This window comes from Numenius arquata, chromosome Z (assembly GCF_964106895.1).
Source record: "Numenius arquata chromosome Z, bNumArq3.hap1.1, whole genome shotgun sequence".
Classification (NCBI taxonomy): Eukaryota; Metazoa; Chordata; class Aves; order Charadriiformes; family Scolopacidae; genus Numenius; species Numenius arquata.
This window is the reverse complement of record NC_133616.1, coordinates 59,934,778-59,948,200: the sequence shown is the minus strand read 5'-3', so window position 1 is coordinate 59,948,200 and position 13,423 is coordinate 59,934,778. Positions and strand designations below refer to the sequence as shown.

The following is a 13,423-nucleotide window of genomic DNA, read 5'->3' as shown; positions in this document are numbered from 1 at the left end:
CTGGACATTTGCATGCATATACATGAGCTGTATGTTTATTAGTGACCAAGCAAGTTCAACTGAATCTCTGTGGAAAAACTGAAACTTCTCATTTAGTGCATTTTTTGTGAATATGACTTCATTATTTTCTTTAAGCTCTGCTCTCTAGGAGACTCAGTATGTTGTGGCTGTATTTGGGCCATAAAGGTGTCACGGCATACCCAGGGTTGACTTTGATGTAAGTGTGGTATTGCAGCACTTACCCCATTCTTCAGTCTTTTCTCATGGCATGCAACTCCAGCCATTGGCAGTTTGGTTCTTTTTTCCCCACGCTTTTTCTTAATATAACCAACTCTAACTAATATATGCAACAAACATTTGTGGAAGAAGCAGGTTTTCAATCACTGAGACTTTTTGGTCTGTGTATTTTAGCATGTCAGTTATTCTACAGATACTCAAATACCATGTGATATCTCAGGAACTTATTTTCCTCTTTTACCCCAGATCTCTCTTTAGTGATAGCATTGCAGTGCATGTTCCTGTTGAAAATCTTTTGCTGTCAGACTGAAAGCTCATTTGTAGGAAGGAATCTCTGCATTTTTACTATGAATATTTTATATATATATATTTGCTTTTCAGTGTCATGATTATACATCAGAACCATGTAAATTACGTGGCCCTGTAAACTTATTTCTTACCTAAATCATGTAATTGATGCCCGATAGTAAGTTTAGACTACTAACTACCCTGTTTAAATTGCTGCACTGACGTTTTGGATATGGTCTGGGCTGATGCCATGGGAAGAACAGGGACTGCAGCATTGGAGATATTGTGCGTATTATTGCCTATGATACTACTAATCATCAAGATTATGAACATTTCCCACTTAGGTTTTTTCTCCCAGATATACCAGTCTTTGTCTCTTCAGACCATTTTCTACTGTAGATAGTTTTTAGAAGAAGTAAGGGAGCAAATAATGGCTCTATTTGGTAGTTAAGTGCAAGGGGAAAAACAAGGAGCTGGAGCTTCTGATTAAACAATACTATATAGAAAAAAATAAGCTTGTTAGTTTTAAAGAATACACTTACAGTGATATTTTTTTAATGGAAAAAAAAAAAGAAACCGAAGGAACTTATGAAAGCCATTATTTTGCACAATTATTTTTGCTAGGGCAAGCTGCATTTTACCATTTTCTCTGGAAAGAGTCAATAGCTTGGAGTCAGGAGAATGAGGTTTACAAACTTTTATATAATGTGATATATATTCTCAGTCCTCATATTTACAGCTGTTTGCTTAATGCTGAAATCAATCTTCAGTGCTATGTATGACTGTTAATTACAACCTGTTCTCATATTCTCAGTGTTAGTAACCTCATAGAAAGTTTGTCCTGCTCAGCTTTGACCTGCAGCCCACTTATTTGCAGGTTGACTAACAGGAAGGGTATACTGAAGTTTTTGTAGAATGAATGAATGATGGTATGTTGCAGAAAACTGTGAAATTGTGCTTTGGAGTCAAATTTTAAGCAATTGTGTAGGTGCAAGGTATCAATAATAGAGCATGTGACGAAGAGAAAACTCAGTAAATTATAGTCTTCTACCTATTCTTCCTGGTGGATTTGATATAGCAATCACAACTTTAAAAAAAAAAAAAAAAAAAAAAGAAAAGAAAAAAGTAAGGCTTCATTTGTTGTGTACAGATTCCTAGGCATGTAATGATAAAGCTCTTGGTGCAGAGTCCCCCTTACGTCCTCATCATTTTTTTTGGATATATTCAGCATTCTGTGCCTTACAACAAATAAACTATAATTAAAAATATAGCAAGAGTAGGATATTGCATTGCCTATTTCGAAGTTGTTCAGATAATAGGCTTCTTAATTTGACTTAAAATATGTATATGTTTAGGTGTGTCTCTGAATACGAAGTTTTCTTGAAAGAGTCCTGAGAATTGACAGGAGATTGTTTATGTTTGCTAACAAAATAAACTTAAAAATTCCATCAACTGTATGAAACTCTGATGTAGCATAAAGATGGTTAAGATAAAAAGCATAAAGAGGTTAAGATAAAAGCTCTGAATCAGGTAACAAAAGCTATTTACATACTCTCAGGTCTATATGCAGATACACAATAGCTAGTTTTATTAGTCCTGAAACATACAAGAAAGATGGGGACCAACTTTTTAGTAGGGCCTGTTGCAACAGGACAAGGGGTAACGTTTCAACCTAAAAGAGGGAAGATTTAGACTACATATAAGGAAGAAATTTTTTACAATGAGGGTGGTGAAACACTGGCACGTGTTGCCTGGAGAGGTGGTAGATGCCCCATCCCTGGAAACATTCAAGGTCAGCCTGGATGGGGCAACCTGATCTAGCTGAAGATGTCCCTGCTCATTGCAGGGAGGGTTGGACTAGATGACTTTCAAATGTCATTCCAATCCAAACTATTCTATGGTTCTATGATAACTTCAAGAAAATCTTACAGAAGGGTATCTGGAAATAGAAATTATCTGGTACTAGCAGTTTTGGGTAAGTGTTACAGTTCATCACTAGCACATAAACTTTTGAACTTGTATGGAAACACTTCTGACATGTCTGTTCCGTTTACTCCCTACTGAAGAATGTGCTGATTTTAATTTACGTGTTTTAGCAGGTGTTTTATATTTTCTAGCTTTGTGCATAGGTGTAAAGTAAATATTCAATATTGACACTTCCAATTTAATGAGCACTAGAATCATTCTTTGAAGGAAATAACCTCTAAGAAAATGAGAAGTGGCTTAATAAGGGTAATATTTTTATAACTTGGTCAACTACAGGTAATTTAGTAATGTTTATTTCCTTAACAGAGCTAGAAATCTGTGTAGAGCTTGTCTTACATTTGTGTTCTACTAAAATAACAATCTTAGCAGTGTACTGCTAAGAGCATCTAGTTACTTCTTTGAAAACAGAGCCTTTCAAAGAGCAGATGTACTTACCACATTATTTCAAACTTCAGCACTGCTACTAATCTATATTTATATAACTGAATTTTTACAAGATCAAAGGTTAAGATCAGATACCTAATTTGAAACACTAAAGCATGAAAATTATGACTAGTATTTTAAATAACTGTTCATAGACGACCCTATTGTTATTGAGTGCCTTTGGATTGCTCATTACTTTCTGAACTTATACTTAAAAAATCTGAATATTCTGCAATATGTTAAGAATTTATACTGCTTATGCTGTATGCCTTCCTAGAATACAGTATTTGATATTATGTATACTACAGATGAAGCAGTAATGCCATACAAGGTAGGTGGACCTAGTATTTTGTATGCCTATGATTTTTTTTTTTTCAGGATTTAGGTAAAATTACATTTATATGCTGTTTTCAGACTACATACACTTTTAAGAGTCAGGCACTGATGCAGTTGGCAGATCAGAAAGGAGCTGTCAAAAGACAAGGAATCATATTAGAAGCATAAGGCCTATGTTTTATGTACACACTTTGCATATGGTGTACAGCTTTTTAAACAAGGTTGCATTGGTGCGTAGGTGCTTCTCAAAATTGGACACAGAGAGCAGGGTTTTCAGTGTCAAGCTCTGTCTTATGTTTGTAAGTAATAGACGTCATCATGTGGATATATGTGTGACTACTGAAGAAAACCCTGCTGTGCAAGAATCCTGCGTTATGTTGTGCAGTCTGCCTTTAAAAGAAGCATTTTCAAGAGCAGCAGTAATTCAGTGAATTTGATTGGTTGATTTTTAAGTCCTTGGTTTGATTTTTTTTTTTTTTTTTTTTAATTTTCAGATTTTGACAATTCCAGGTTAGAGGTTCATGCATTAAGGTTTTTAGAAACAATTTTGAAAGCCAGTATTGAAATCAGTGGGAGTTTTTCCTGTGCCCTAACTACCATTTTCTAAAAGATATTACTCTTAGCAGCCTGTAATACGTGCAGATGGTCTGTGGAATAGATGTATAAAATACTGAAGAATATAAATCCGTTTCCTAAGAAAACTTATATCTGCCCACATGGCATCAGAAACTTGGACAGCTTTATCTCCTAAGAATATATCGTCTTTACGATCCTCAGAACATTTCTTTCTGAAGAAGATAGGACCACTTCTTTAGTTGATAATTACAGAGCAAAAATGATGTTCTGAGGAATTAGTATTATCCGTAAGGACTACATCGTCAGTTGGTGTTAATCAGTATTGGCCTGCTGACTTCGGTTATGTATAACGTTGGAGATCTGGCCATTAGAAGATGCCAGGCGTTAAGCTTAAGTAAAAAGTTCACTGTAACAGAAAAGAATTGCAGAACTGATAGAATACTATTTGTATGAGGAGTATAATCTCATGCAAATGTTTTGAAGGACCTAGTTCTGACATTGCTTCTTAGCATCCTTCGCCTCAGCAGAGCAGTTTGTTAATATTGAAATTTGAATTTTGTGAAAATATTGTGTCAGGATACTTACTTGGGGCATACCGGCTATAGGCTAATTTACTGAGGATGTTGTAGAGGTCACATTTTGTCACTTGCATCCAATGCTGCCCATGGAGAATGCTGCCTTTGTTTGATTACACACATACGTATTTATATAACTGAGGTAAAAAACTAGTGAAAAAAGGCATGATGAGGTCTTTTTCTGAAGCCTAGAAAAAACCACAAAGCTACTTCAAAATTAAATACGGTTTGAAAATGATACATGAAGGAAAAATAAGATTTTTTTCCATAAAATTACTTTCTAAATGAAATTAAAATACTAAATTTCAAAATATCCAATCAGCTGCAGTGATAATACCAAAAACTCATTTAACATGGGGTAAAGTTCATTTGTAAATCATATTTAAATACTGTATTGTAAAAAAAAAAAAAAAAAAAAAAGCAATTACTAACCTGTATAAATTATACTTTAATTGGCTGGTATGGCTTCTTTTAAGAGTGTAAGCTGTTGGTAACATGATGACAAAGGAACACTAATGAAAGGTAATAGGTGTTAGAAAGCATACACTTATTCGTGAGTGCTACTGTAGCTGTTGATGCATTTTAAAGCATGATGATATGGTTTTCAAATGTACAAAGAACTTTTCTTTTTTCCTCACAGCGTTATGTACATTTAATGTTTTTAAAAAAATTGTCTAATGAGTGTCCAATATGGGTAAAATGCTAAATATTGTCACACCTATTATCACTGGTATTTTTTTTCTCACGTTAAATTGAAATGGGCTTGCATGTTCATTTTCAGCTTTCCCTTCATGCACACATTTTTCTGAGTTAATGTTTCATATTTATTTTCATTTTTCCATTAATTTCTTCCTCTTCAGGTGCAATCTAGCTCCTGTGGTGGAGTTTGCTGCCGATGTGGGAACTAAATCTGATTTTATTACCATGAACCCATCAGTTGTACAAAGAGCATTTGGAGGCTTTCGGAATGAGAGTGACAGAGAAAAATTTGTCCGTAGACTATCCATGCTGAATGACAGTGTCCTTTGGATCCCTGCTTTCATGGTCAAAGGCGGAGAGAAGCATGTGGAGTGGGTTAATGCTTTAATCCTTAAGAATAAATTGAAAGTGCGAACCGCCTATCCATCACTGAGACTTATTCATGCTGTCAGAGGGTAAGTGTCTGGAAAAGACTGGTCTGTCCTTGGCACAATGAAGCTCATAACTAGAATTCTTAGCTGGCAGAAAAAAGCTCAAGTAAAACGTTAAAAGGAGTATGGTATTTCCATTATTGTTGTAACGGATTGCAGTTATGATAAAATAAGCTTGTTCGGTAAAAATGTCATCCACTCATTTAGCCTGCTTTAATGCAAACCACTGAAATGCATTAGCACAATAACTTTTCACTTTCGCTTTTATGTACAAAATTTTTTAATGGTCATTATAGCGATAAATTAATGAAAAAATAGTCTGAATTCAAAGGATATCTGTGAGTCATCAAATCAGGGGACATGAAAGTGCTACATGTATTCTTTTGGGTAAGACTAAAAAAGAGATAAAAAATACAATGCTTGATGCTTGGGCAATTCAGAAACATTGATCAGAATCACTGAAAACATTAATATAAACAGTTAAAAAAAAGGCATCCATGCTTTGTGCAGAGACTTTTTTTTTTAACCCCATAATTAAACAAGACTGCCAGATGAAGGCTCCAGTGTCTTTGTCACTGCAAGTTAAGAGTATATAGGGCTATGCATGAAGAACATTCAGAAGATGATGGTAGTGCAATATCTGTTTGTGCAGCGAATTATAAGAGTATGGTATTATTCAGCTTGAGTTCCTTGAACTGTCTGCTGTCAGTTTGTGGGGTTTGGGAGATGTCTTAAAGTATTGGTACTGGCTTGTACACTAGTTACTGATTATGTATCTGCCTAAAAAATTGTCACTGTTACAGCAGCAGAGATAAGATCAGAGGGGATGTTTGAACTGTTACCCCAATCTAGTATGACAGTATGAGAATAAAGCTTAAAAATAGGTTGTTCTTCAGGATATTAGGACTTTTGAATATGCTTTTCTCCTTCTGCCATTTCGCAAATAGCTTAACTGCTGTATTCTTCATGTGGTAAATTTCTGGTGCTGGAAAAGAAATAATTTGTTCCCTTTGGAATTTGGAAATCCTTTAGTTTTTTACTGAGTTGCTCAGTTTCCATAATTGTTTGGATAGTTGTTCCGTTACACAGTTACACTCACTATTTATAGGCCTTGATTGTGTGGAATTTTCAAGTATTTAAAATGTATTACAGACACATGGATAGGGGTAGTGGGTTTTGTAGTGTTTTGTGTGTGTGTATAAATCTGAATAAATATTACTTCCAGTTTACAAACAGCTGTTCTAATTCCCATCTGCTAAATCTGGGCAAAATTACCAAAACTGAATGGTAATTCAGAATGTGCAGTCTTTTAGTTGGCCAACTTGAAGGTCCTTTAGGGGCCTTTGTCTTAAAAAAAGAATTAGCACCTACATTGTCTCTCTGAAAGAAAGGCAACAAAGGCGCTGCCATCAGAACTGGTGTTGAAAATTTAAACCATACTGTACTTCAGATTCTACCTAGCAGTGTCATCTGATATGACTGCATAAATTTGTTCAGGTTGTTGAATCTTTGCGCTAAACTTTGTTTAGTTAGTGCTGTCCACTTCAAACTTCGTTTAATCGCCTCACTTCTTTTTTTGTTCTTGTGGGAAGTAACCGAATATCATCATGTAGTTTTTACTGTTTTTTTATGTAATTTGAGTAAGAACAAAACAAGAAGGCAAATTGATGTTTGGTATAACTCTTGACTTTACAAAGTGAGGTGCATGAGGTGAATATGTCTTTGTGAGTCAAGTTTCGAAGTGTTACTGTCAGCAGTAATATATTTGGAACAAATATTCTTTAGATTTCTTAGATGGCAGTCTTACAACACCAGTCCATAATAATGAGGTTTGTGTTACAGCAAAGTTAAATCTAGGGAAAGAGTATCATCTCTTTACAGGTTGAATTGCGTCTCTCTCAGATCTTTTAGGTTAAAATATCAAATGGAATAGCGTGGTAGTAAGAGAAATTAATAAGCAAAATCTGTTTTTAAATTAAAATGCGCCTGAGCTAAAAATGAATATTTTCTACAAATAAGTAACTTGAAAAATAAAGTAAAATTTAAAGCTGCATAACCTGGTTATGAAATCAGTCTATTTTGAGCAGTAAGATTTGGGGAAGTTTAAGCAAGTTACAACTGCTGACGACAGTTTGAAACTAATGGACAGCTAAGTTTGATGCCATTTGAAACAATGTGTGCAACTTACATACTTATTTTAAGGAAAATTTCATAATGCTCTATGCTATCTATTGTGCTCATGTTTATTTCAAACTCAATGTAAACTGATGATTTATGAGCCTAAAAGGACTATCTAAAAGGAACTCCTATAAAACACTCTTTATGATCTGAACTATTTCTGTGAATTTGTTTTGATATATTTGATACATTTGCTTGTATATTTGGTGCTTTGCAAGGTTTCTGCTTGCAAGGTTAAGTCTTTGTGACCATTTTAACAGTGATGACCTAGCAGAGGCCTGTGGTGCTGCAAAATGGAAAGCGTAAAATAAACAGAATGTGAGGATTGCTGTTAGTTGAATGAGAAGCAAAGGCAGGAAATCTACCCACAAAACCTGCATGTTAAAACCCACAGTAAGATCTGTGCAGAGCATCTAATCTCCTTCATAGGGTCCCTAAGCATATATATGTGCAAGACTATGAGAATGCAAGGCTTATGCTACATCTTTCAGCCTCTTACACTCTAAAAGGGAGATGGAGTTTGTTTTATTAATGAAAGCATGATAAGGAACCTGAACTGTTAGAAAGCAGTTTTTGTAGACTGTCTTACTTTACACAAGGAAACTTGCATCTGCAACCTTTGTTTTGTAGACTGTGAGCATTCTCAGGTAGTGGTATATTTCTGCTCTAAAATAGCTCAGTGGTTTTCACTAAAGGCTATGAACGCTTAGAGCGGACACGTGTGAATGTAGCATTTACAGTCACTATCCTGTATTAATATTTCTAACATCCCCAAACTCTTAACCTCCACACAAGTATGTATTCACTTCTTTTGTTTCCGGTGTCTTGCCTTGATAATTCCAAAGCATTCTGACTTGCCTTTTTATTGGAGTATGCATAGTTTGCATTAAATAATAATTTATATGAAGGTAGTTAGACCTGTTTTAAATTAGACTTTAATGATAAGAGAATCAGCCAAGAAAGTCAATGTGGGTCTTAGGTTGCTTTTTATTACTTGAAACCCTCCCAAATTCCTAATGGCTTAAACACAGTGACATTTCTGTTAGGCTGTGCCAAAGACATAATACCAGGAGGGTCTACTGAAGAACAGACTTCAACTTGAAAGCATATTCTTATGGAGACAAATAAAAGGTGCAAATTTATGTTTGATAAGCTAAAAGATTCCATTAAGCTGCTTTGGAAGAACAAGGCACCCATGCTGGTTTTCCTATACCAGAAATATACCTGTAGATGTGGTGTACCACAGGTCTATACCATATCCATATCATTCATGAGGCTTTTGTTTGAAACCTTAATGTATTATATTGCAACTGCATGTATTCATAATCTAAAAATGTAAAACACTGCTACAGGCCTGAGAACTGCCTAAAAAGAGAAGTCGTCTATCCTAAAAAGTTACAATTATGAAGTTGGTTTTTTTCATTGGAAAAAACCGCCCAAATTCCCAGCATAAATTTATATTGATATCAAGAGTTCTTTGTTTTAATGCACCTAGAATTTTATTAAAAATATGGAAATGTAGTGTATGGTGGGCTAAGTAATTTTGAAACTAATCACCAATAGTAACTAATCATCAGCCTGACATTAAGTACTAATAGAGACATTTAATGCTGAAGTGTACAGGCTGACAGCCACAAAGTTTGGAAAGTATTGTCTCTATTCCTTTTTCTGTGTATCACACTGCCAAATTGCTCAGCCAAATTAGGTTTTTCCTTCATCAGTCTTTAAAGCATAAGGCATAGGCAGTTTCTAAACACACAGCACTAACTTTTTTAGACTTCTGTTCTGATCTAGTGAGGCCACATTCTGTATTCCTATGTAATGTTTTGCATAATAACAGAGCAGTTCTGCTGCAATCACATACGACACTGAAATTCTGTCTCCTATTTTTCCTTCTCTCTTAATTTTTAATGAAATAAACTTTTTAAGCTCCCCATAGTATTTGGGAGTTGCTTTTGATCAGACAGTAGAATAATGACTGCATTTGGAGATAATTTTGAAAAACTTTATTTTTTCCTGTCCATTTGTGCACTTTTTGGGTCAGAAAAAAGGTAATGTGTTGGAAAAAGAAATTACTTTTCTGCAGATTTCATGCCGTATTAAACATCTGTGAGGGATGGGCACTCCTTTAAACTCAGAGGGACTTGAAGTTTTAAAACAGATTATGTAAATACTAAGTCCACCATGACAAATACTTTTTGAATCAGCAGCGTATTTTAAATGGCTTTTGGGCTCACATTTTCTACTTCAGTAGATTTAGATCAAGTGGCTTCATATGGCAGTTTATTTTCTCTATTTTGCTTTTGTACTTCTTAATCAACAAGTTTGCATTTCAAGTTATGATATTGGATTTTGAAAGTGATTTGGGGAGAGTTGCATGATTTTTTAAAAAATGTTTCAAAAAGCTGTTTTATGGAACTTTTAATGTAATTGTGCACATATTATTGGCAAAATAATTGAGGTAATCAATACGTAATGGAGTTCAAGATGGAGCTAAAACCTATATATGAAGAGCCTGACTGACTAAGAGGATTTATTTGCTCTCTAGTGCCACTGCCAGGAAGGTTAATTATAAAGTAATTATAATAAGTAAACGACAAAACTTTTTTTTTCCCCTAAATCAGATTTAACAACAAATTTCAGAAACTTTGATTTGTTAATAGGCCTGAGATTTAATGCTGAGCTCTTTCATTAGGATTATTTTCAATTATATTTTCCAAGGGAGATTGATAGTCTTTGAGGTGTGGACAGTGTATATATAGAGTCTGGTCTCAGCAGCAGAGCTCTGATGGAATATGCATTAAACGGTAGGCAAACAGGAACTGAGCCTGCTGGGATTAGAGTCCAGATCTTGTTTACTTCTAATGGTGGCAGACAACCAAACCTGAAAGTAGGATTGACAGATGCTTTCTGCTATGGATCCTGCCTCTCAGTTCCCTGAAGAGAGTAGAGAAGGATCCTGAAACTGTGTGTGTTGGTGGTGTGTTAGGTGGAGGCCAGAGTTAACTCTCAGAGCCTTGCACAGCTGCTCTTCTGTTTCTGCTAGTGAATATCTGAAGACATCTGCTGAAGAGGCACAACATTACTACCCCACTCCATTAAGCAATACAGTCTTTTATAATACAGCAGTTCTCTGGGAAGTTTTTTTCTCATGTTTCCTCTCCCAACTCCACAAAACAAAGTTCTCACACTCATCTTCACATGTAAGAATGTTTTCTTGGCTTTTTTCCCTACTGGAGCCATCCCATGAACTATTAGTCACTCAGCAGCACTATCGCTGAAATTGCTTCACATAAGATTCCTTCCCGTCTTTTGGGTATGGAACAATTGCATCCCACATCCTGTGGGATTTGCCTCTGCTCAGTTTATTTCCTTCTTGATACTGCCTTCAAAGAGTGGTATTAGAGTTGATGCTGCATTAAACATAGCAGAATTCCCACTGAAATCTGTGTTTTGCCTGTGTAAAGAGTATGCTCTGCCTATTTATGGACACTTTTCAGTGCAGAGTCTTCTTTCCTTTATTAGTGAAAGCAAACAGCTGTTGTTTGAATGTAGTGACCTTTTACACAACTTCACCACGGCTCCAGAGTCCTTTGCTGTGGGAATTACAGAAAAAGTTCTTTGAGAAACTCAAACATGCAGAAATCAAATAGTTCTCCAGCAGCTCTGGGCTAATAAAGAAACAATTGCTGGGAGCAATCTACATTGTAAACACTTCTGTTTCTTTTCTTACTGCTAACAGATTTCACTTTTTAAAATACATTTCTTAAGACATTTTGGGGTACATGGATAAATAATCACTGCAGAAAACAAAATATTGAAAGAATGGCCATTAAACTAAAAATACAATACTAAATATAAAATGGCCATGTTTTGCATCATGTCATACAAATATTCAAAATATGAGGAGGAAAATGCATGTTTCCCTGCTTTTCAGTGGAGTACAACCCCATTTTTCAAATACATGGATATTAAAATAGGAGTTCGATATTACAGTACCCTTGTGCAATGTATCTGTAGAGCTGGCCTTGTTGGATAAGTTGCACAAACGAAGCAGATGATCATTAGTTTGGGTTTTTGAAAATTACAGTATTGTGTGAAGTCATTCTTTGGGTCCTGGGATCCTGTCATAACAGTAGAGCAGGAGGTAATGCTCCTGTTTCTGAAGTGGAAACGCTCTGGGGTTGATCTTTCAGCCTAGCAGCTAATTACCAGGGCTGTGGGACCTGTGCATCTCATGAGAGTGCCTCTTCATCTGGTTTGAAGTTTCTCAGGATGAGCTTTTATTTCCTTTGCACAAGATCTCCTATTTTATTGTATGGCACTAAACTGTCTGTTGTCTGTATGTGCACTAAACTGTCTGCGTTCTATATATTTTATTGCCTAATCCATTCCACAAAGTAGGCCATGAAAAAGCCTGGTCATGATTGTAGGTGGAGAACCATTATTCTTATTTTTATTTACCTTTTGATAATAAAATTACTAAATTTAGTTTTAGAGATTTTAGTTTGGGTTTTCTTGGTCTTTTTCATCCCTTTTGCTGTGGCAACTGCTTTGTTCCTGATTATCGGCAGCATATATACTTAAGACTTGTAAGACTTACTCTTCTAAGGTTGAATTTCGGGTTTCAATCAGAGGAGAGCGGCTGAATCTGTCATAGGAAAAATAGTCATGAAATTGCCCAATTTCAGGTTTTGCTGCTTAGTTTATCTTCTAGGAGCAACAGTACTATACCTAATGCTAATGACTGTTCGCAGCTAAGTATGGAATAAATAATACATAGTTTACTCATACAGTGTATTGGCAGATTTATATGTATTTTGAAAATTACTTTGCTACTGAATTATTATTATTTTTCAATTTTAGGTGCGGTTTGGTCTTAATTTTTTTTTCCTTGCATAAAAACCATTAATTTCTGTGGTTCTTTAAACTGTAAAAATGTGCAAAATTAACTCTCATTTGACCATATCGTCCTCCTGTAACAAAAATTGTAGCTGTGCAACTGAGAAGCAACCCAGAAACAGTTTTGGTAGTCTGTCTTCGAGTACAGGGCTAGAGTCCATAGAGAGTCATGCTAGGCAGGTCATATTAATAGGATGGAGAGTAACTTCTCTCTTTCTCTCTCTTTTTTTTTTTTTTTTTTTTTTTTGACACGTGAGAACAGCTGTCTTTTGATTCTGTACAATACATGCGTGCATGAGGAAGCTCAGCGTTCTTTTTTTAAAGTGGTATTTCTAAGGTACAACTTAGAATACAATTCTGCTATTTTTTGTTTTGATTATAATGCCTACTAAGAGTTTTCAAAGACGTGTGCATTAGGCCTTGATCATATTGAACTTTTGTGATGAGGAGCAGTTGTATGGAGTTTCCAGCCAGTAATAAATTTCTTCAAATACTTAGTTAATTACTGAGGTAACGGGGAAATAAGCAAACTAAGCTATAGTTTTATATGCTCTATGGTATGGCAGATGGTAGTGGGGAAAAAACTGGGAAGAGACACAGCCAGGACAGCTGGCCTGCACTTGACCAAAGGGAAATGCCATACCATGTAGCATCATGTTCAGGAAGCAATAAAAGTGCGGTAGAGAAAGAAGAAGGGGGGGGTTTGTCTTGCAAGGGTGGCCTCTGCTGAAAGACGAGGTGGGCCTCGGTCTGCTTGTGAGTGGTAGTGAGCCATTGCCTTTTCCCCCCCTC

General features: G+C 35.6%; 1 protein-coding gene across 1 annotated transcript in view; it reads left to right on the top strand.

The window, feature by feature from the left end:
- Nucleotides 1-13,423, top strand: part of ST8SIA4 (ST8 alpha-N-acetyl-neuraminide alpha-2,8-sialyltransferase 4) — a 51,642-nt gene that overhangs the window by 22,226 nt on the left and 15,993 nt on the right. Inside the window, exon 4 of the mRNA XM_074166237.1 lies at nt 5,282-5,575. Within this exon, the coding sequence (XP_074022338.1) occupies nt 5,282-5,575 (294 nt within the window). The remainder of the gene's footprint in view (nt 1-5,281; nt 5,576-13,423) is intronic.